Source organism: Diabrotica undecimpunctata, chromosome 7, assembly GCF_040954645.1.
Source record: "Diabrotica undecimpunctata isolate CICGRU chromosome 7, icDiaUnde3, whole genome shotgun sequence".
Taxonomy (NCBI): domain Eukaryota; kingdom Metazoa; phylum Arthropoda; class Insecta; order Coleoptera; family Chrysomelidae; genus Diabrotica; species Diabrotica undecimpunctata.
In genome coordinates, this window is record NC_092809.1 from 6,689,016 (window position 1) to 6,712,793 (window position 23,778).

At 33.6% G+C, this 23,778-nt stretch overlaps 1 protein-coding gene across 1 annotated transcript; it reads left to right on the plus strand.

Moving 5' to 3' along the window:
• Window positions 1-191: 191 nt before the first annotated feature.
• Window positions 192-23,176, plus strand: LOC140444935 (lysosomal Pro-X carboxypeptidase-like). The gene is made up of 5 exons (XM_072536641.1): window positions 192-360; window positions 5,583-5,765; window positions 9,556-9,933; window positions 13,353-13,707; window positions 22,669-23,176. The coding sequence occupies exons 1-5, from the start codon at window positions 254-256 to the stop codon at window positions 23,074-23,076; spliced, it is 1,431 nt and encodes a 476-aa protein (XP_072392742.1). The 5' UTR covers window positions 192-253; the 3' UTR covers window positions 23,077-23,176.
• The last annotated feature ends 602 nt before the right edge of the window (window positions 23,177-23,778 follow it).

Sequence of the window (23,778 nt, forward strand, 5' to 3'; positions counted from 1 at the left end):
TATACTCTAAAAAATAGATTGCAAATCATGCATAATTTTATTTTAATAAAATAATCTAAAGCCGATCTCAAATGCGATATTCCAAGTACTTCAATAAAGATAAATCTGTCCCTTTATTTAAAACACTGCACCATCATCTGTTTATCGGGTCGGCTTCTAATATAAGCCAAAGATGGGGGCTCCGTTATGATAACGAAGGTCAACATCAGCGATTAGATTTAATATAGTCTAATTAGTGTTCCTCTATTCAACAATGCGGCGGGAAATTGTTTGGTTTGTCGGTGTTTTAGCCATTGTACTTGCAGAAGATAATTATTTGTTCGAAACAAAGTATATTGATGTGCCGTTAGATCACTTTAGGTAAGAAAAATAATTATTATATACCTACTAACAATGCACAACAAAAAATAGTTGTTAGAAGTCATTAAGTTTTTTGTAATTATTGTGCTATATGAGAAGATATTTCATAAATTAATACCAAATTATTGTTGAATTTTTTATCTCCAAGTCATTATGAAGTCGTTTGTATTTGATGGGAATACTAACAAAAGCAGGTAGCAGATATAACCACAAATAACAGTCCTGTGTTTTGGTCTATTTGTATATTGTAGATACCTTTTGAAACTTACCGACACCACGAAATTCAAATAACTTTTTAATGAGGTTAAGATTTCTGCAATAATTTGTTGGCAACTTATAACTTTGGCATTTTAAGGTATTGAAGACTTTATTGTCTATTTTCCTCTTTGGTTTCCAACTTTTTTACGTCCATACCAAGCTAACCTTTTTTCTGTATATAATCCATTATATCTGAATAATTTGTGTTTCTTCCCTGGGCCCTTTTGATTCAAAGAATCTCTGGTATCACTGAAGCTGAAACTTATAGTGTTTGCTGCCTATTGTTGTTTCTTACACTCAGTCTAGGATCTTTGTAGAAGTTTGTCTTTTACTTGGTGTGTCCTAAATATATCAGGAGCTTATTTTGGTTGTCCATATAGTTTTTGTCTTTTGCAGTCCAGCACCTCGCAATAAATGTTTTACACTTTCTGGTTCCTTATCACAGACTCTGCAGTTAAGGTATTCATAGTAAATGCCTATTTTATTTAGTAATTCTGTTGTGCATTCTCGGTCAGCATTCCTGTTATTTTTCTCAGTTTTTTCCTATCCATATGGAGCACTACCTCTATTATATTTGTACATTCTCCACCAATGAAGATTTTGACATGTGTTTGTTTTGAAATTCTCTCCCAATATCTCTCATGACTTCCTCGGATCCAGCCCTATATAGCCCTACGTAATGTAGCATTTGATACTCCCAGAGTTACAGCCGGTCTGTTTGATTCGTTTGTTCCTCTTTTAGGAAGCTCATCTGGTCTCCCAGTTGATTCAGCTTTTTTATGCACTCTCACATCAGTCTGGACGTAAATTCCTGAGTGCCAGTCACGCCAGTGCCTTCGGTGCCGCTTGACTGTCAGACAGTATGTGAATCTGCTCTTTTCATGGGCTCTCTGAGTATATTATTCATCCCTATATATTTGGGTTTAAGTTATTTGTTCTGTTTTTTTAGCGACCCTACAACTTACCTGTTGTTTTATTTTCTATTTGTTTTTCTTGCTGTTCTAGTAATGGTTTTGTTCATAACACTAGTTTAGTTTGTTTTTACAGTCTCGTATTTGTCTTAGCCTATTTATATCTTCTTCAGCTGTTCCTCTTTTTAACAATATGACTCCTATATATTTAAATTTGAGTGTTTTTTTTATTTCCTTATCCAGTTCTCTTATTTCATTACTTTCTGTCGTTTACTATGTTGTTTTATTTAGGTTTTTTAGATCTCATTTCTTATGCATAATCCTAAAACTGAGGTCATCTTCTTCTTGTACCCTTTACCAAGTAAACCAGGCCTGTAACAGTCCTTTTGTTATTTTGATTGGAAAATGTATTTTGTTTTGAGTTTAATAACTACACTGTAGAGCGCTTTTACTACATTTGTTAATTTTGTGTGAAACTTTAATACCGTTTTTTGCTTCCGTTAATTTAGTACTATGTATTACTATGTATTAAGACATAATGCCTTCTTGAGGTCAATAATTGCTAATTGGACTGGTCTATTTTTGGCCTTCTTTTTCTATTTATAATAAAGTTGTACCAAGTCCGTCAAAACTGACTTTATCCTTTATCTCAACGAAAAAGGAGGAAAATTATAACGACAGTTCAACCATGTGTCCTATGAAAAAAAAATATTGCTAAAAAACCTAATCAAAAACGCTCGGACCAGACAGAAACCTTTACGACTGACCAGGCTACGGAAAAGAATTGCAAATTGTGTAATATGTAATGTACAGGACCTTCCAAAGAAAATAAATATATTGATATTGTAGTCCTAATAGAATCATCATCATCATCTAACGGGGGTCCTACGGCGATTGCCGCTTTCCGCATTTCAGCCTCCATCTTTTCCTATCTCTCCAATCTCCCTCTTCTAAGCCTCTAGATTGCATTGTTTTTGTAATTTCTCTTCTCCAGGAATTTGGTGGTCTTCCCCTTTTCCTTCTTTCTGGCGGAACATACATTAAGGCTTTCTTTGGCCACCGCTCCTCCTCCATTCTCATCACGTGACAATACCATTGTAATTGCCTTCCTTGTATTCTATCTGAAAGAGTATCTCTAATTCCTGTACGGTTTCGTATTTCCTCATTCCTAATTCTTTCCATTCTCGATACTCGACATGACCTTCTAAGATAATCCATTTCCACAACGTCTACTTTATCTCGTTCATTCTTTGTCATCGTCCAACATTCGGCACCATATGTGGTAATTGGTTCTACAATTGCTCTGTATACGCGAAGTTTGGTATGCATCTTTATTTTATTAGACCACAGTAATGAATTCAGTATTCGGATGCATTTTTTCCCTTGGGTTATTCGGTTTTGTACATCTATCTTAACTCTGCCGTCTGCTGATATGATGCTTCCTAGATATTTATACTGGTTGCATCCTTTTATGACTGCGTTTTTAAGCCTCAGATCTGTGGTATTTCCTCCAATTTTTAAATATTCTGTTTTGCTTATGTTTACAGTAAGCCCCCATTTGGCATATTCCTCAAATAATTTTCGATTCATATAATTTATATCTTCCTCATCGGTTGCAACCACCACCTGATAATCTGCAAACAATAATGTATACAGAGTTTCTTGTCCCACTTCGATGCCCATAAATCTACATTTATTTCTCCAATTCCTCAATGCTTCTTGGACGTATATTTTAAAGAGTGTCGGTGACAAACAGCATCCTTGCTTTAGGCCTTTAGTGACTTTAAATTCATTTGAGGTTCTGGTTCCAATTTTTACATAACTAACTGCATTTTCGTACAATTTATATATCGCTCGGATATACGTCGAATCCAATCCGGACCTTTTGAGGACCTCAAACATTTTCTTTAACGAAACACTATCATATGCTTTCTCAAGGTCTATAAATATCAAATGCGTCTCTCTACTTCTTTCGACACGCTTTTCAATTATTTGTCGTAGGATAAATATATTATCAAGGCAGGATCTCCCGGTACGAAAGCCGCTTTGTTAGAGTACGAAAGAAACCAAGAAAAAAGGCAGACGATCAGGAAGATTGGGAAAATATGACCGCTTCTATAGTGTGGTTCTTATAAAAAAGAGACCACAACATGGAGTACTAATCATCATCAAAAGAGGGATTAAAATTATCTCGGGGTTACACTAAACCCGAAACTAACCTGGAACCAGCAATAAAAAAAAAATAACACGCAGTGCAGTTACAATACTTATGAGGGTCAGGAGTATGTACGGGAAGAAATGGGAATTAAAACCGGAATTAGTACACTGGGTTTATCCCATGATAATCTAACCCTCAATTACCTATGCAGCGACGATGTGGTGGACTAAGACTAAGACTTGCATGTACGGGGATAACTGGTTCCATGCGTACTACTCCAACAGTAGCTATGGAGGCTCTACTAGGCCTGCCTCTCCTGCATTTGATAAAACAAGGAGAAGCAAGATTGACAGCATACAGAATAAAACAATCACTTACAAGGAGACAACTTTATAATGATGGCAGAGGACCCTCACAGGGACGTCACAATCCTTGTGATATGAGTATCACAAGGATTGTGACGAAGGACATTTTAATGAGAAACCAGATCATATGATAAAAAATACAAATTTATAAATTCATACAGGGTGTCTATTCCAGACAGAAATGTATGGAGAAACCAGAAGTACCATAACAGAGTAAGATCTTGTATACAAATAGATGCAAAACTACAAAGGCGGTAATGGGCATGAATATACTCCAATAAAAAACGAATTAGGGAAATCTTTGCTTTGGGGAGGAACTGCACTATTTTTAGGCAGATATTTATGCGATACGGCATTATACAAAACGAAATAATGAGAGAGCTCTTGAAAAAGAGCATATCCATATATATTTTTTGACAGTGAAGCGGTACTGAAGGCACTAGCCTATCAGGAAGTAACGTACAGGCTGGTGTGGGACTGCATCAAGGAACTGAATGAACTTAGAGGCTGGAACAAGATTTAGCTTGTCTGGGTACCAGGACATCACGGCATCAAAGGCAACGAAACAGCAGAATAACTTACAAAAGTGGTTCAAACAAATCAAACGAAAAAGCTGTAATTCTGGGAATACTAAAGACTGCAGTTCATAGAGCTGTAAAAACTGGATCAAAAAGAGTCAGAAGCAATATTAGGAGAGAATCTCAAAACAAATATATAAAACAATCTTCATTGGTGGACCATGTAGAAAAAGAACAAAGGAACTGCATCACATGGGCAGGAAAAAGTTGAGAACAGTAAAGAATGTTGACGGGAAATGCACCAGCAAAAGATTTCCTGATTAAAATAGGCATTTACAATGGAGACCTTAACTGCAGAATCTGTGATAAGGAACTAGAAACTGTATGGGCAACCAAGCAACTTTCGCCGTTTTCGGCGCCTCAATTCATCAAATCTGTAGCAAAGCAAAGCTGAAATTTGTAAGTCTTTTAAACATTTCGTACAGCTCAAAAAGCCAGAAAACGACAGTCGTTTACCCACTTTGTTTCTGCAATGACTGTTCGCACTACTGTATAATAACTTATATCCATCTCTTCGTTTATTACCTTTCCAAAGAATTTTTTGCACACAAAGTACAATAATCATTCTCGCTTGCATGAAATCAAAGAGCTTTTTTCCTTTTATTTCTCATACTCCTCAGGGTTAGCTTTTTTGGCCACTTCCGTCCTCTAAGAGGTAGCTCTAGCTCACTCTTTGCAGGGGTCAGGCTAGGCTACGACTACGCGTCGCTTACGAGGAACATCCTAGATGCTAAACTGTTTTTCGTATTACTTCCCTCCATGGTTTTAGCAATGTTTTTACTGCCGAATACCTGTCATGATACAAACCTCACTCTTTAACCGAACTTAGGACCGTCACTGATACTTATTGAACTACTCCATCCACCCAGCTACTACCAGAAGCGTAGTTTATTATACCAGATGTATAGACGAGTAATTAACAATAAATTTTAAATATTCTTTTTTTTTGCAGCTTTACACAGGACACGAAGTTTAAATTAAGGTACTTAATCAATGACACATATCACGAAGAGGGAGGGCCAATTTTCTTTTATACAGGAAATGAAGGTGATATTAAAAATTTCGCTAGGAACACAGGGTTCATGTACGACATAGCCCCGCAATTCAATGCCTTACTTGTATTTGTGGAACACAGGTAAAATTTTAAATTACATTTTGTAAGTATTTAAATAAAAACATTCAAGAATACTTAAAGAAGTAGTACTATTTATTGAAAATCGCTAATCATATACATGGTTTTTACCTTCAAATGGTTTTTATTATAATTTTTTGCTTATCTGACTATCATTAACGCTAGAATCGTGTATCTTTTAAAATGCTAACAAAATAAAGAAGTCCAAACAAAGTTCTGTCTTACAGTAAAAACTCTCTTAACCGAAACCTTTTGAACCGAAACATCGTTTATTCAATAATTTAGTCAATAATAAGTAAATTTTTATCGCCAAACCTAATAATTCCATTAATTTCCCTCACCGATTGCTGCCTACATGTGTTGGGAAATCAAAAAAACCAAGAGCTCTAAAATATATTTCCGAAAAAGCATTTCCAGTTTTTTATAGAAGCCAAAAAAGCTCATGGATGTCGACCACTTTATTTTCAGAATGGTTCGAAAATGAATTCGTCCCAAGCGTAAAATCCTTTTTTAAATCAAAAAACCTTCCCGTCAACGAATTGTTGCTTGTTGATAATGCGCCGACTCACCTCCAAAATATACAAAATAGTGACAGTTGTCAGATTTTTGCCACCGAATGTCACGAGCTTAATTCAGCAGTTAGACCAGGGAGTAATAGAGACATTCAAGAGACATTATAGAGGACCATTCTTAAGACATCTGTTATTACAGAAGACGAATGAATCCAAAAGTGTTCCCGAAATTCTCAAATCTTTAACAATGAAACATGTTTATTTATTGGTGTGCTGAGTAGTGGGCGAAGATCAAATCTTCAACTTTGGAAAAATGCTGGAACAAACTTTTTGATTGGATTTTTATTGACGATCCTGAAGAAGAAAATGGTAAGAAACGACAGAAGAAATTAAACCTTTAATAAAAAATTTGCCGGGATGTGACGAAATTAACCAAGAAGAGATACGTGAGTGATTAGCAGCCGATGACTCAGAAAGTGAATTCATCGACCAGGACATCATTGATATGGTTCTTGTGGTAAGAATTTTATACAGTAGGCCTAATTAGTTAGTAGGGACACGACTAGGTTCCAAATTTTTGTTGTCATTGCATAAAGTTGTGTCCTTTTCAGATTGCTTTACGTTTCGTCGAAAAATCGAATGAGGTAAACTCATGACGTTCTGCAAACGAACGATGGAGAGATATAGCTGCAAAATATCGTTGTCAAACGAAAACGCAAAAGAAAATAAAAAATTTCTTTGAAGAAGCATGTTAAACTTGTTCATTTTTCTTAATTTTATTACTTTATTCTGTAATTACTTATCACATCAGAAAACATTACGAAATCACCTCATAGTATTTTTTAATACCAATACTTTGACCAAGAATACTGTAAAACACAATGTTATTTTTAACCGAAATTCTTGTTATCCGAAACGGCGTCCCCCCAATTATTTCGGTTAACAGAGGTTTTACTGTATTAATTTATGTAAATATTGTTGTTTTGAAGCAGATTTTGATTCTAGCACAGCCCATAATTCGATGGAGTCAAATGCTTTTAAAAATCCACAAACTCTATGCGAATTGGAACGTCACATTCGATACAATTTTCTATTAGTATTTTTACGGTGTGCCTTGCGGTGTGGTCTATGGGCCTTAAATATTTTCTGAATCCAGCCTACTCGATAGATTGGTAGAAGTCGCGCTTATTTGTTGGGTGGTTGGTTATGATTTTGCGCTGTAATTTTCGATGTTCGCTTTGTTTCATTTGTTAAATAGTAGGATGTCTTCGGAATTGTACCATTTTTAAGGAAGCTTTCCTTCGTCGATTACTTTATTAAATAAAATATTTAATAGGTGTTCTATTTTTCTGCTACCATTTTGCTAACCTATCTGTGATCACTTCCGATATAAAATTTGTTTAGTACTGTCACGTTGGTGCATATATGTTTGTTATTGGTGAGTATGTAATCTATCTTGTTTTTAGTTTTCTGTTGTGGGCTGATCCATGTCCATTCACGTTGTTTAGATTTAAAAAAAAGTATTGAGGCAAAATGAGCTTTTGTTGTCTAAATAGTTGAACTGAACATTGAATATCTCTCTATGAGCATCAAATTTTCGCTCCTGTTGCCCTTCCTATCTTCTTCTTAAAGTGCCTATCCGTTCCGGATGTTGGCGATCATCACGGCTATCTTTACTTTATTTATTGCAGCGCGGAACAGTTCAGTGGTAGTCGTGTTATACCACTTTCGTAAATTTTGAAGCCAGGAAATGCGTCTTCTTCCCGGTCCCCTCTTACCATTTACTTTCCCTTGGAGAATCAGCTGGAGAAGGCCGTAACGTTCTTGACTTCTCGTTACATGTCCTAGATATTCCAACTTTTTAGTTTTGACGGTCATGAGAATTTCACATTCTTTCCCCATTCTACGCAGGACCTCCACATTAGTAACTCTGTCAACCCAGGATATACGTAAGATGCGCCTATAACACCACATTTCGAAAGCTTCGAGCCGATTCATTGATGCAACAGTCAGTGTCCATGCTTCCATTCCGTAGAGCAGAACTGTGAATATGTAGCAGTTCAATAGACGGCATTTTGTTTTTAATGATATGTCTCGACTGTTGAAAATGGTTCTAATTCTAACTAGTGCTGCTTTTGCTTTTATTATTCGCTGTTTAATTTCTGTTGAGTGATCCCATTGGCTATTTAAATTGGTGCCTAGATATGTATATTGCTCGACTCTTTCGATATTCTGTTGGTTGATTGTAAGTTGAGCGTTTAGTATTGGTTTTTTACTAATTGTCATAAATTTGGTTTTCTTTATGTTAAGAACTAGTCCGTATCTGTTGCTGACTTCTGTTATGCGATTTGTTAATATCTGTAAGTCATTCAGATTATCAGCAAAAACTATAGTGTCATCTGCATATCTAATGTTATTCAACCATTCACCGTTTATTAGTATTCCTTTCGCACAACCGTCCAAAGCTTCCTTAAATACCCATTCAGAATAAATGTTGAACAACAATGGAGACAAAATACAGCCCTGTCGTACTCCACGTTCTATTGCAATTTTTTCAGTTAACTGGTCTTCTATTTTGATTTTGGCCGTTTGATTGTAGTAAATGTTTCTGATAATTCTAAGATCTTTGTTGTCAATTCCAATTTCTTGCATTAGAGTCATTAATTTGTCATGTTTTACTCTGTCAAATGCCTTCTGGTAATCTATAAAGCATACGTATATGTCACAATTCATATCCCTGCATCTCTGAAATAGCACCTGTACAGCAAAAAGGGCCTCCCGTGTTCCCAGAGCATCACGAAATCCGAATTGTGTTCTGGTTAGTTGTTCCTCACATTTTGTGTATATTCTTTTGTGAATGACCTTTAGAAATGTTTTAAGTAAATGGCTCATAAGGCTTATAATTCTATAGTCTTCGCACTTTCTCGCATTGGGTTTTTTGGAAGATTTATAAAAGTTGACACTAACCACTCTTGGGGATCCACGCCCGTATCATATATACTGTTAAATATATTTGTCAACCATTTTATGCCATCCTATAGCGACCGATATATTGTGTGTCGCCTTTGTCTTTTGTTTCAATTTTTGCATTAAAATCACCAATAACATGGTTTTCTTACTCAACGTCAATGATAGAGTTAACTTCAATATACAAGATTATGTTTTTCCAATACTAATAAATATCACTGCCTTATAATTGTATTTAAACATTTCAACAGTATTTACCTCAAGTGCTACGATTGTACATAAAGCACTAATATTAAATTTTTTATGTAATGTAGATATTATGGCGAGTCATTACCCTTTGGAAATCAATCTTACTCATCTGTCGACAAGTTGGGGTATCTTTCGTCTCAGCAAGCACTGGCAGACTTTGTGTATGTCATAGAAGCTTTGCAAGAACAATATGCTTATAATAAAAGAGAAAAAAATCTTCCCGTCATAGCATTTGGCGGTTCCTACGGCGGGATGTTATCAAGTTGGATAAGAATGAAGTATCCTAGCTCTGTGTTGGGAGCAATATCAAGTTCTGCTCCCATTTGGCAACTGGGGGGACTCACTTCCTGCGAAATATTTAACAGGATAACTACTAGTGTATATGCAAGCTTTGGAACAGATAAATGTACAAATGGCATTACAAATCTTTGGAAAGCAATAAGGTAAGAAATTGTTTTGTTAATTGGTATTTAAATAATGAAGAGATTTTTTATTCACATACACACATACAAACTAGTACATTTTTTGTTTTTGCATATTCAAAACTGTATATATTATGTAGACCACTTTTTGTGGACTTTAGGAGCTGTAAACGTGGGTTTTATTTAAATCGGCAGTATATTGAAATTATTTACTTTCAGATTTTTCTCAAAAATCATTTTTATAGATTTTTTTAATGAACGAATAAATATCTACATCTAGGTAAAAATAAATTTACGTTAAAGTGTCGGTTACGCTATATAGTGTTATTGACATATAACACTATATGGCGAAATAGACACATTAACACTGAGATGAAATCAAGAATTTATAAATCCAATAATAAGACCAATAATAACATATGCCTCAGAAATAAGAGCCGACACAGCCACAACACAAAGGTGACTGGAAACGGCAGCGACGAGAGTACTGAGAAGAATTACAGGAAATACGGTCAGAGATCGATGCTGTAAAAGTTTGTAAACAGTGAAACCGGTAGCAATTCTTTTTTTTCAACCTTTATAAAACATACAGGGTTTCAAAAAAAGGTAACCCCGTCTCTAGGGGAGGTAAAAAACTGAAAAACAATTGGGGTTTGCTTAGTAAAAAATTTTTGTAACGCCATCCGTTTTCAAGATGCAGGGCGTTGAAGAAAAAAAATTTTACGCATTTTTTACGATTTTGCCGAAACTACTGGCAACATTGTAATGAAATTGTATACGAATATGTTTTGGAAGCTGATACATCCCATGAATTTGTTTTTATATCTGATTCTCATAGAGGGCGCTAGTTACACGGATCGTACTAAGTATTAGTCAATATAACTTTTTTAAGAGTATAATTATTAATCAAAATTTCAAGTAAACTTAAACATCATTCAATTTTACACGAAAAAGGTACTCTTGGTAAAACTCGATACTGTGTACCGTTTTCAAAATATTTTCATTTGAAAATTATGAAGTAATAATTGATGCTGGTAGTAATGATAAAGTTCTAATAGGTATACCTCTATTTTCTCCAAGTGTGCCATGGAAATCTGACATTTATTGATTGTTATGACGATAAATCAACAATAATTAGAGTTTTGAAACCTTGTTATTTGTAAAATCAAATCAAAATGTACTCAAATGTTGAATACACTGACATGTTATTAACCTTAGGCGAATGTTTAGGATGTTCTAGTGCAGCTGTGACACGTTATGGAGAAAAGTTTCCTAGAAGAAACTTACCAAGTAAAAAAACATTTAGAGCCGTTGAACGACGTTTTCGAGAAACTGGGAATGTGAGACCAAATAAAATAAATTTTAAATTTACTTGATCAAGATCCAACAGTTAGCGTAAGGAATATAGCAAGACAAACAAATACTTCTTCTTCAAGTACCTGGCGGATACTGAAATAACAGCAATTACATCCTTATCATTACAGACAAGTCCACGAGCTCTTGCCAGATGATCTACCGGTTAGAGTGGATTTTTGTGAAACATTGCAACAAAGGATAGCCCACAATCCAATTTTTTTAAAATGCATTCTTTTTACGGACGAGGCCCCCTTTACGCGAAAAGGTATGTTTAACTCCCATAATGCACACTACTGGTGTGATAATAATCCACGAGTCAAAAGGGTATCACATTACCAACACTCATTTAAAGTTAATGTTTGGGCAGCAACTTTAGGTAACAAATTAATAGGTTATCATATTCTACCTGAAAATTTAAATGGTGATATATATTATCTTGATTTTTTAAACAATTCCGTATTCGAGATATTAGAAGATTTAACGCTAAACGAGCGAAGATCTTTATTTTTTATGCACGATGGAGCTTCACCACACTTTGATAGAAGGTGTCGTAATTGGTTGAGTAATCATTTTCCGAATCGATGGATCGGTAGAGGTGCAGAAGCTCCGATTCATTGGCCTCCTCGGTCATGCGATTTTAACCCTTTGGACTACGCAGTTTGGTCGTATATTAAGGAAAAAGTCTATGCTACAGAGGTAAATTCACGCCAAGAATTGGAAGAAAGAATTCAACGTCAATTTAATGACATTATAGCTGATCCCCTACCGATTAGAAGGTTAATGGAATATTTAGAAAAAAGAATAGACTTGTGTATTCGCGAAAACGGAGGGCATTTTGAACACTTACTGTAATTGAATTTTATTTTAAGTTCTTAGTCATTAATTTAATTTTCTTCTTGTGCCTTTTTCGTGTAAAAATGAATGATGTTTAAGTTTACTTAAAATTTTGATTAATAATTATACTCTTAAAAAAGTTATATTGACTAATACTTAGTACGATCCGTGTAACTAGCGCCCTCTATGAGAATCAGATATAAAAATAAATTAATGGGATGTATCAGCTTCCAAAACATATTCGTATAAAATTTCATTACAATGTTGCCAGTAGTTTCGGCAAAATCGTAAAAAATGCATAATTTTTTTTTCTTCAACGCTCGGTATCTTGAAAACGGATGGCGTTACAAAAATTTTTTACTAAGCAAACCCTAATTATTTTTCAGTTTTTTACCTACCCTAGAGACGGGGTAATTGTTTTGTCAATAGTTTATAAATATGGGAAAGTAGATTTATGGGCCTGTAGTTTCTGAGGTTGGTAGCATTGCCTTTTATATGAAGTAGGAAAATTTCTGCATCATGCCACTGCCAAGAACTTGCCATAATCTTTTTCCAGACACTTTCAAGGCATCGGCCACTATTTCATCGCCTCCGGGGTACATATTGTTTTTTATTTCTTGCACTGACCTTCGAAATTCATTAAGTGTTATGTCCGGTAAAATTGCAGATCCCTGATTAATTATCTTTAGTAATAATCTGCTTTGGTAATAATCATATCAAAAGATAACAGGCTTCCTTATTTGGCATGCGCCAGTTAAAGGAGACCTGCATACAATGGGGTCATTTGATGTAGAAAAACTACAGAATCTTTAACAGTAAATTATATCTTACATGACTACCAAGTACTAGATGAAGAGTGGAAATCACTTTTTGTAGACCACAAAAAGACTCTAACAACATATGACCAATCTGCCAGACTTAGGTATACAAGCTGGTACAAGATTCCAAAATTTTGAAATGAGTATCACACTTAACTGAGAGTATATTTTGATTGGCTGTTTTTAGAAGTAATTCTTCAAGTAGTTGGAATTACAATGATTATATATGGAATTTTATTTATTTATTTTTTCATGAATAAGATAATTCCTGTACTGAATGTTAATTAGAAATTTATATAGCATTATCTTTTATTTTTTACCCAAATATGCATATAAAGCAACTATACAAAATACGTACCCATCATTCACATCTCTATACTAAATGTAAATATTTTTTACTATAGTTTTTCAGTTTATAACTTTCTGTTTTAGATCTTTTACTAAAACTCCCGAGGGTAAAGCAAACTTAACATCTACGTGGAACCTGTGCTCCCCAATTAAAACGCAAGGTGATGTAGATCAACTGATAGATTGGGCAGCAGAACTTTTAGTTAACATGGCGATGGCTAATTATCCTTACCCTAACAACTTTTTAGTAAATTTGCCTGCTTATCCTGTTAGAGAATTTTGTAATAAATTTAATAGTCACAGATGGAATGAAGACTATGGTTTGCTGGTTGCAGTTGTTGATGCATTGGGAATCTATACTAATTATACCAAAACAGCAAAATGCAATAATATAAATGTGACATCACCTAGTGTTAGTGATGAGGGTTGGAATTTCCAGGTAATATTTATATAGTAGTTTTTTTGTAATTATATTGTACAATATAATGGGACAATCTGTTGAACATATTTCTATAAACTATTTTTAATTCGATGGTTAAATATTGGCAATGGATTTCGGATGCAGTGTATGTCGTGGATGCTCACTCTGCAACAAAGTTCCACAACAAAAAAAGTAATATCTGCTGATTCTGACGATTAATTTCAATGAACCAGAGTTCCTAGTAATACAATTCTAGCTCTGTTTACTCTGATGTCCCCTAGACGTGAAAAAATGGAAAACTTCTACAGCAAATCTGGCAAGCTAGATAAATAAATAGATAGTTTATTTTACTAGGTTACACAAGCAAGTCAAACTGCAAATTAAATAATATAAAATATTTAAAAAAATGGAACAATACATTAAAAATATTTCAAACGGTAAAATAGAGATACCGTTGTGTCCCAGATCCATACACCTTTGCGATTATGCAAGTTGACGCGCTGAGCTCTCAAGTTTAAAACAAGACCTCATCCAAAACGGTTACCGCGAAAATCACACCAATAGGAGCATTCACAGACATCAATCATCCACTCAATTTCAACCCAAACACTCATACCCCTATCATACTCATACTATAGTTTTCAATAAAACTCTTCTTGTAACGAAATTATGTTGCCTACCATAGGGTAATATTATGGGGGTAGAAAATTGGGGACAGAAACTATGGGGGCGAAGATAGGGCAAGCAAAATAAACGCTACTATGCGAACGGCACTCAGGGGGTTGCTGGAGAGCTGGGGTCGTGGATAAGTTGAAATAAATGGGTCGGATTGGGGTATCTACACAATAAATGAAATAAAGGGGTTACTTACATAAATCTCCTGGGCAACTGGGCAAATAAAACAACAAGGTAGGGCTTCTAGCAATTTAGAAACAAGGGCGCCGCTTTGAAGGATCCTAAACTTGCTGGAGGAAAGAAGAAAAGAGCTCTTCCTTCCTAAAAAGTAAACACACAAAAAAATGTTAGGAGATTTTTCTAAACTAAAATAAAGAAAATGGTTGGGGCAATAAATTAAACATTTATTTGTGTCTCTAACAAACAGTTACAAAAATACAGATTGTACCAAAAATATACTATATAAATAGTTGCAAAATACAGAATAAAAAAACTTACATGTGTCCATTTACAAACTCCATTTACAAAGAGGTTGGAGATACTACAAAAACTTACAAATGTTATCGCACAGAAATTAACCTTTTTTTTTTTAACAAACAAAACAAATTAATATCGAAACAAATAAAGCTAGCTGTCATATGTTAACATTAAATAAAAAAAAACAATTAAAATGACAGCTAAGTTAAACCATAAAATTTACAATTTATTATTTATTACAAATCCTTTTAAATTTTAACGAAAGCAATTATTAATTATTATCAAAAAAAAAAAGAGTCTGTCTTTACTTTAAAATTTAAAATGTTAATTGTTACCTTAATTTCACTTGTTTTGCACTTAACTTTAAAAAAAATTGTTAACATCTATGGAACACCTATCTGGACATATTCTCCAACAGGGCCAAAACAACCATTTCCATACTGACCATACTCAGGGACGAACAATCAAGAGATGTAGAATTATGTTCTGTAGAGGAAGCAAGCTGACAACGGGGACATCCTATATAAAGATTTTACAAAATTTCTTCAGTTCCGGTGCACAAATCTTATGGTGATTACTCTGTTCTAATCTGCCATTATGCAAAGAGTATTATCACCTTAACCGGTCTTAAGACTTCTACTCTGACTTCTCTTGCTTCACTCCTCGATGCCTTACATTTTACAAATTTCAACGCAAAATAAATTTATATAATAAGCTCAAAGCTAGTTTTTGTGGTCTATGAGCCTAAACAAACAGTCTACCCTCTTTTGACCTCGTTCTTAGCAACGAACCGACAAAAAAAACATTGAAATATTCCCAGTTTATTACGTATTAGAAAAATTGTATTACTTGACTTGCAATATTATATTAGGGGACTCGAATGTAAACAAATGACAAAAAGAACTGAATACCAAAACTTGATATTTAGAATCTCAACTTAAAATGCCATAATATATTGATCGTTTTTACATTCCCTTTTAAAAGACAAACGCAGATTTCCTGGTAATTTTTAATGCGTACTAACGAGATAAACGAACATGGACTTATTATAAAATTTAAAACGCTACATTCTTACTCATCAACATGCATACTCGACAGTTCTTTTGAATAAAATGAAAGTGAAAAAGTCCATAGAATTCCAGTAATTTAAGCCTTTCCTAAGCTTTGAAAACAACCTGACTCGGAAACAGGTAACAATGTTTTTGGTGTATGGAATTTACACAAGCATCAGCGCGTAAAATTTACTAAACGCTGTGGTATGCACTGAATCAAATTATACATTCCGATTTAAACATTCAATCGCTGCTCACTGTTCCAGATATCTGAATATACGATAAATTCACCTTGGCTTTACATAGCGTCTATATCGTATCAAAGCTGCCTCGTAATGTATTTGTTTACCTTTAACGTTTCTTTTAAATCAATTTAATAAATTGGGAGCATCACATTATTTTTTACCTTACCCCTTTACTTTTAATGAATTTATGAAAGTGTAATACAAAAATTTAAATTTGAAGTTATAACTGTTAGGTTGAAAGTATTTTATTTTCAAATGAATTCCGGAGGAGATGTTCTTGTGAGATTTAACCTTTAACTACGGGCGCCCCTCCATTAGTCATAACTACGTGCGCGGTGTATTCTGTACACCACCGACTAAAAACGCAAATAAAAGCCACAACTAGGTATTTTTAGTACATATATTGTATATAATAAATGTAGGCATATATTTAAGAAAATGTCTTAACATAAAAAATAATACATAACGAAAATATAAAGATTAGCAACAAATATAAGAACAAAAACTCAACCACTTCTTTTTCTCTAAAAATAACCTTCTTGAGATTCTTGTATATTAGCTTAACATTAAAAATATTATAAAACTAGTATATAAATCTAAAAACTAGGAGTAAATAATCATTCACAAATGAACATATTTGAGAATATGTGTGCTATTCACTTTCGTTTTCTTCCTCGTTTGCGTCTACTAAATTACAATTTGCACAAATTGTAACAGAGTGCTCTTTACAAACCATTCTATTACATTTGTTGCAAGATATTGTTGTAACTCTATTTTTACTCCTTCCACAACAATGGCACCTCCCCCGTTTTTTTGCTGGTGGTTCTTCATCGCGGTCGTCTTGTACGTTTTTGTATTTCTTCAAGAATATTTTTAAATCCAGAGGTAAACTCTGTATTTCCGCCCTCTCAGAAAGATGAGGTCTTATCAATGCCAATGATAATTCTTTTAGAAAAACTCTTCTATATTTTTGAGGATTGTCGATGTTGGCAGCATTGTACAGGATCTGGCTGTTAATTCCGGCAATATTCAGGAGTTGAAAAAACAATGCCATTGGCCATCTTCGTGTTCTTCGGGATACCGAATAGGTACTGCACATTTTGTCTACAGTGTCTACGCCTCCTTTATGTGAATTATAGTCTAAAATTATCATTGGTTTTCCTGTTTCGGGATCTACTGTAGAATTACTGTGCATGGTAGATAGGAGAATGACAGCTTTATTTTTTTTTTTGGTGTGTAGGATACAATGGTAACTTCTTTTTGAAAACCAAAAGTGGATGATCTAATTGATGTGTTTTTTCTTGGTAAAAACTCTGGAGGTAGTTCCCTTTTATTTCGTTTAAGTGTGTCAACCATCGTTATCTTTTCCTTCAAAAGGTCAATTGCCAAACGGATAACTCGTATACCAATTGTCGCATGTTAAATTACGGTTTTTACCTTTCCAAGGTTGAAGCAGGCGATGGGTAATATCCGTTGGTGTGTTAGATTTTTTGTAGGGCCCTTCCGGTTGTTGACCACAATACACCTCAAAATTGGTGACATAAAAGGTCTGCGCGTCACATAACAAACACTTTTAAGCCATACTTTGCAGGTTTACTTGGAATGTATTGCACAAAGTTGCATCTACCTCTAAAAGGTATCAACAAGGAATAGTTGCTGCTACAGTTTTTCATAAACATATCAAGAGTAAAGCGAATGGCAGCAAGTTTGTCAATTGATTTTCGGTCCTTTCGAGTATCTTTGTCAAACCTAAGAGCAGCAAGCAAAAATAAAAATCGATCTGCGCTCATACAGGCTCGAAAGATTTCTGAGCCGGTACCATCTTTTGTCCACAATTCGAGGAAGTGTGTATGATTTTGTTTTTTAGTCCCTGCAAGAAATAATAATCCTAATAATGCCATGATTTCCTGTTTAGTCGTATCTTTAGCCCGTCTTGGCCGTTCATAATTTAATCGCATTTTTGCAATCTGCAAATTTGTACATTCAACTATATTTTCTATGATTTCATTTGTAAAGAGTTTTTCAAAAGCACTTAGTTCCGTAGTAACATCTCTCGCACAAACTGTTGGCCCAGGAAATATCTTGACAATATTTTTTGAAGGAGTTTTAGTAAACTTGCTAAGAAGAGATTTCTTATACCATTTAGTTTTTCTGTCTTTTGCTATAAAATAATCATTGTCTTCATCAAGATCTGAACTGTTTTCAATGTTACTGTTTGTGTCCGAGTCAATCGTATATTGATTTTCGTCATTCAGATCAACTTCTGATTCAGTGTCGTGCTCCGTTTTTTCTATTAGCTCGTCGTCTGAAGTATCTGGGTCTCCACCAACATCTTCATGAGATTCTTCCTCAAATATAGCTTGAGCCATAGCTCTAAGTTCATCTTCTGAGAGTTTTTGGGGATTTCTTACTGGTACACGATCCCTGCAAAGTAAATATTTTGTAGTACCTCTCGATTTATAAACGTTACGAGAAATATATAGAGGCAACGTTTGTAATTTTTATTATTTATTTCTAATTAATATTTCAAAGAGACATGACCGTATTGCTATGGAAGAAAGAACATGAAAAAACAAGACCACAAAAACAACTAGAAGGTCGTTAAATAGTCCAATAATAGGTACTCACAAATATCCAAATAAATAACGGTATATTAAGTTATGAGAAAATGCTAAAATAAAATATTTGATCAAATGTATTATCATAAAACTAGTTTTATTATAATAAAATGAAAGTTTTATTAAAATTTTAATAACAAATTACAAATTCTTTTATTCAAAACGTTGCAAAATGTCTAGCGTTTGTTACATATAAGTCGCTATACATTAATAATGCTATTTTTTAGTAGATAAACGTAATATAAATCTCACAAAATTTACTTACATAACTAGGTGCTTGGTGTACTACATACACCACTGGTAAACTTCTCCTGAATTTTTCCAACCGTCATGTCAGTCTATCTCTGCAGCAATCAATTTTACAACTGTTGAGGTTTATAGCTGACACATCAGAGATAGGTTAGGTAGAGGGACACGTGCGCAACCAGTGCTTATCAGAAATAGCGGCCAATTTAGTGCTACGGTGTACTGAGTACACCGTAGCCCGTAGTTAAAGGTTAAAATTGATTATCATCTTATACCAAGAATATAAATGACCATCGAACCCCGGTCATTGGAGTAATGCAGCTCTAATGGCTGCGGTTCGAATCCCCACCGTGAAGAAATTTTTTGTTTTTTAAATCCATTATATTTTTATCTTTTTTTTTTAAATCTTATATAACATATAAAATAAAGCAATTAATTAAGTTAAAATTAAATAAGTATCCAGTGTATATATTTCACTAATTTATATTTAACTTAGCCTGTAATTTTTTGTCTTTCGCTTTTAAATCAAATTCAAATGAACTTTGATCAAATAAAAGGCATATATCGAGCACAGTTTAATTTAATATTGCCCAAGTACTTTCGATCCCTAGATCATCTTTAGGGGCATTTCGTCAATTACCGGCTATCCGACAAGAATAAAATGTCATAAACATATAATTGTACAACACACTACACTACACAAGGACAAACAAACACTTTAAAATTATTGAAAAATATCTACATTGCGTACAGAAGCCGGAGACAGAATCATTCTGTCTCAGACAGATCTTAACTTAAGAAATAAAACAAAATTGTGGTTTTTAAAACCAAAATCTTAAGTATCTCTCTTAAGTATGTTAAAATGCATGTTATATTATTTGTGGTGACTTTAATATTGATATAAAAACGTCAAACAATAACCAAACAAAACTACTTAATTGCTTATCTGCTTATAACATACATACTAATCTTGTCAAATGGCCTACAAGAGTAACAAATACCAGCATAACAACAATTGATAATATTTTTGTAAATTTTTCTAATTTAGGTACATCATGTATTCTTGACAACACTGTGTCTGATCATAGAACTGTTTTAGTTGAACTTGAAATCGATATATCGAAATTGCCTATGTCTTGTCAAAAGCGATATTTTTCTGAGAGTGGGATAGATAATTTTGTTATGAGTCTTGTGCTGGAAGATTGGAATCTTGTTTATGGTATACTTGATACTAATTTGGCTTTTAATGTGTTTGTTGATATTTTTTCGTATTATTTTAACATTAATTTTCCATTGCAAAATAAACGTATTATAAATGATCGTAAAAAATGGGTAAACACTGAAGTACGCTTATCTAGTAGTAACTTAAAAAACTTGCATGTTTTATCTAGATCCTGTCCGTATCTTCGTGAATATTACAAGTTAGAAAAAAAGAAACACCAGAAAATTTTATGTTTGACAAAGAAAAATTATTACCAGAATATTATTTCATCATCAGATAATCCAACAAAAAGTGCCTGGAGACTTGTTGCCGACGTGACTAATAATGTTGAAAATAATAGAAGGAAAAATATATGTCTAAAATCAGATGAAAATTGTGTAATAGAGGAATGCCCTATTGTTGCTAACATGTTCAATGTTTTCTTTAAGAATGCTCCAATTGAGGTACGTTCTAAAATTCCCGGTCATCAAAATAGTACTTTAAGGAAACCGCCTTATAATGAAAATGACAATTTTTTACAATTATGTCCTTACACTCCAAATGAGCTGAGTGAATTATTGATAGGAAAATTGAAATCTTCAAAATCGTGTGGATTTGATGAAATACCTCAATTTTTATTAAAAAAAGTAATTCCATTCATATTATCACCTTTAACATTTCTAATAAACTTGTCTTTTTGCAATGGTATTTTCCCGGATTATCTAAAGGTGGGAAAAGTCGTTCCTGTACATAAGAAAGGTGATCCAAAGAATATTAGTAATTATCGCCCAATAACTGTCCCTTCAGTGTTTTCAAAAATATTCGAATACTGTTATCTTAACAGATTAAACTCTTATTTATTGGAGAAAGGTATTGTTAGTAAATATCAGCATGGCTTTCAGGCAGGTAAGTCTACAAATACAGCAGTTCATTCATTTTATGAGACTTTAACTAACTATATTGATGCGGATGAATGCCCTGTCGGGATTTTTTGTGATCTCAGTAGGGCATTTGACTGTGTCGATCATACGTTACTCATTAATAAGTTAGAAAATATTGGAATAAAAGATCTCTCTCTAAAATGGATAGAATCCTACCTATCAGAACGTCGTCAGTATGTCTCCTTAACAGGTGTATCCCAACAATCAGTAAATATTTGCAAATCAGATTACATTTACATTCATATGGGTGTTCCACAAGGTTCTGTAATTGGCCCAATATTATTTCTTATTTACTTAAATGATATTGTCTCAATAAATTCTGCTGTACAGTTTACACTTTATGCAGATGATACTTCAATACTTATATCAGATAAATCACATATATCTCTTGAAAATAAATGTAACGAACTTTTGTGTGATCTTAGTTATTGGTTTTCCTCGAATTACTTACATCTTAATGCGGATAAAACGCATGCTATTCATTTCCACAATAGACAGAAACATCTGTTAGATATCGAACTATCAATATATTCTAAACAAATTGAAAAAGTTCATTGCCTAAAGTTTTTGGGTTTGTATGTTGATGAATGTCTCAATTGAAAAAGGCATTGTGATGATATTATTTCCAAAATAAACTCATCATGCTACCTACTTCGAAACCTCAAAGATATACTAAGTGAAAAACAGCTAATTATGCTGTATTATGCTCAGGTGGAGTCTCGTTTGCGGTATGGCATAGTATTTTGGGGTAGGTCTTGTAAATTCGGTGAAGTGTTTCTGTCTCAAAAGAGAATAGTCCGTTGTATTACTGGTATTTCTCGAATCACTAGCTGTAAGAGTTACTTTACTAGATATAAACTTTTAACTGTGCCGTGTTTATATATTTTTAAAGTTTGTGTTTTTATTCATTCAAATCTTGAGAAATTTAAAACTAATAGTCAAATTCACAATATAAATACAAGGCAGAATCAAAAATTACATGTGCCTTTTTCTAAAGGAAATATGCATTTTTACTCACCTGCAATAATAGGTCAAAGAATATATAATAAGTTACCCGAGCCAATAAAAAAATGTAAGAATATGAAAATATTTAAATTAACGTTAAAAGATTTTTTATTGCAGAATACGTTTTATTCTGTTGATGAATATTTTAGTAGTTGACATTATTTAAAGTATATACTAGTAATTTTACATTTTCTATTTGTGTTTGTCTTGTAATGTTAGGTTTAGCGTAATTTTAGATTTACATTTATATTTACTTATTTTGTTTTCTAAACTGTGACTGATCCTATACAAATTGTATTTGTCAAAAAGGAAATAAAGTATTATTATTATTATTATTATTATTATTATTAAGTAATGGTGCTTTTTAAAACTTGACCACAGCTATAAAGATATTATTGTTTTCCTTTTTTTGATTTTTATTAAAAAAGTTAACTATTTATTGTCAATTATTTAAGACCGTAAAACCTTACAAAAGTTAACTAATATTAATTTTTACTTATTTTTGTTTTAATTTTGCAGTCTTGCACAGATATGATCATGCCAATGTGTTCGGAATCCTCAGACATGTTTGAAAATGCCGACTGGAATTTCCAGCAATACTCCGACACTTGCTACAAACAGTTCAAAGTTCGCCCAAGAAACCTAAACGTACCACTTCTTGAATATGGTGGTAAGGCTATAGAAGCTGCGTCAAACATAGTCTTCAGCAACGGACTTCTCGACCCCTGGTCTGGTGGTGGCGTTTTAGGAAATATTAATGACAGAGTTAGGGCAATAATAATTCCTAATGGGGCTCATCATTACGACCTAAGGGGGAAAAATGATTTAGACACGGATGATGTGAAGTATGCTAGAAACTTCCACGTTCGTAAAATCAAGGAATGGTTGCGGGCATATTACAGAGATCCTCAAGTAAATGTTATTTAGAAGGATCAATATGGTGCAATAATTAGTTTTTATATTTTTTTAGTCTGATATTACTTAAATTGTTTTATACACTTATCTTAAATAAAAACGTATTGCAATATGTACCTAGTTATTATTTCTATATATAATAGGCGAGTTTTCTATTGCTCCCATCCCCATTTTCAGCGTTTTCTGTTGAAGCAATCTTCAGTTTTTAAATCTCTCTCTTCCAAGGTAATATAGGATAGAACCAAAGTGGTCTACCTCGTTTTCTTCTTGTAGACAAAGTCTATTTTTCTATATTTTTTGGTAATCTATTTTCAGGCAATCTCTGTAGGTGTCCACACTAGTTTAGTCTTTTGGCTCCAATTGTGTTTATTATGTCTAGATCACTTTCCATTTCTCTCTGAATATCTGCGTCCCTCACCACTCCAACTCTAGTGCGCTGGCAATATCGTCTCCAATAGTTCCAGAGTTCGGCGTACAAGCCAATACCTTCTATTATTATTTTATTAATTATTTTTTTATTCTGCTTTGTTTTTTTGTTACTCCACAATAGTCCGTGTAAATGTCTAGTTACTAATCTTGCTTAGCCAATCCTAGAATGTATTTCTTCGTTAATCTCTGTTTTTTATGTTATATGTACTCCCAAAAATTTGACAGTTTCAGTTGATTTTAAAGTTCCAATTTCAATTTGTAGGCTTTTTTGGTTTTCTCCTGCAA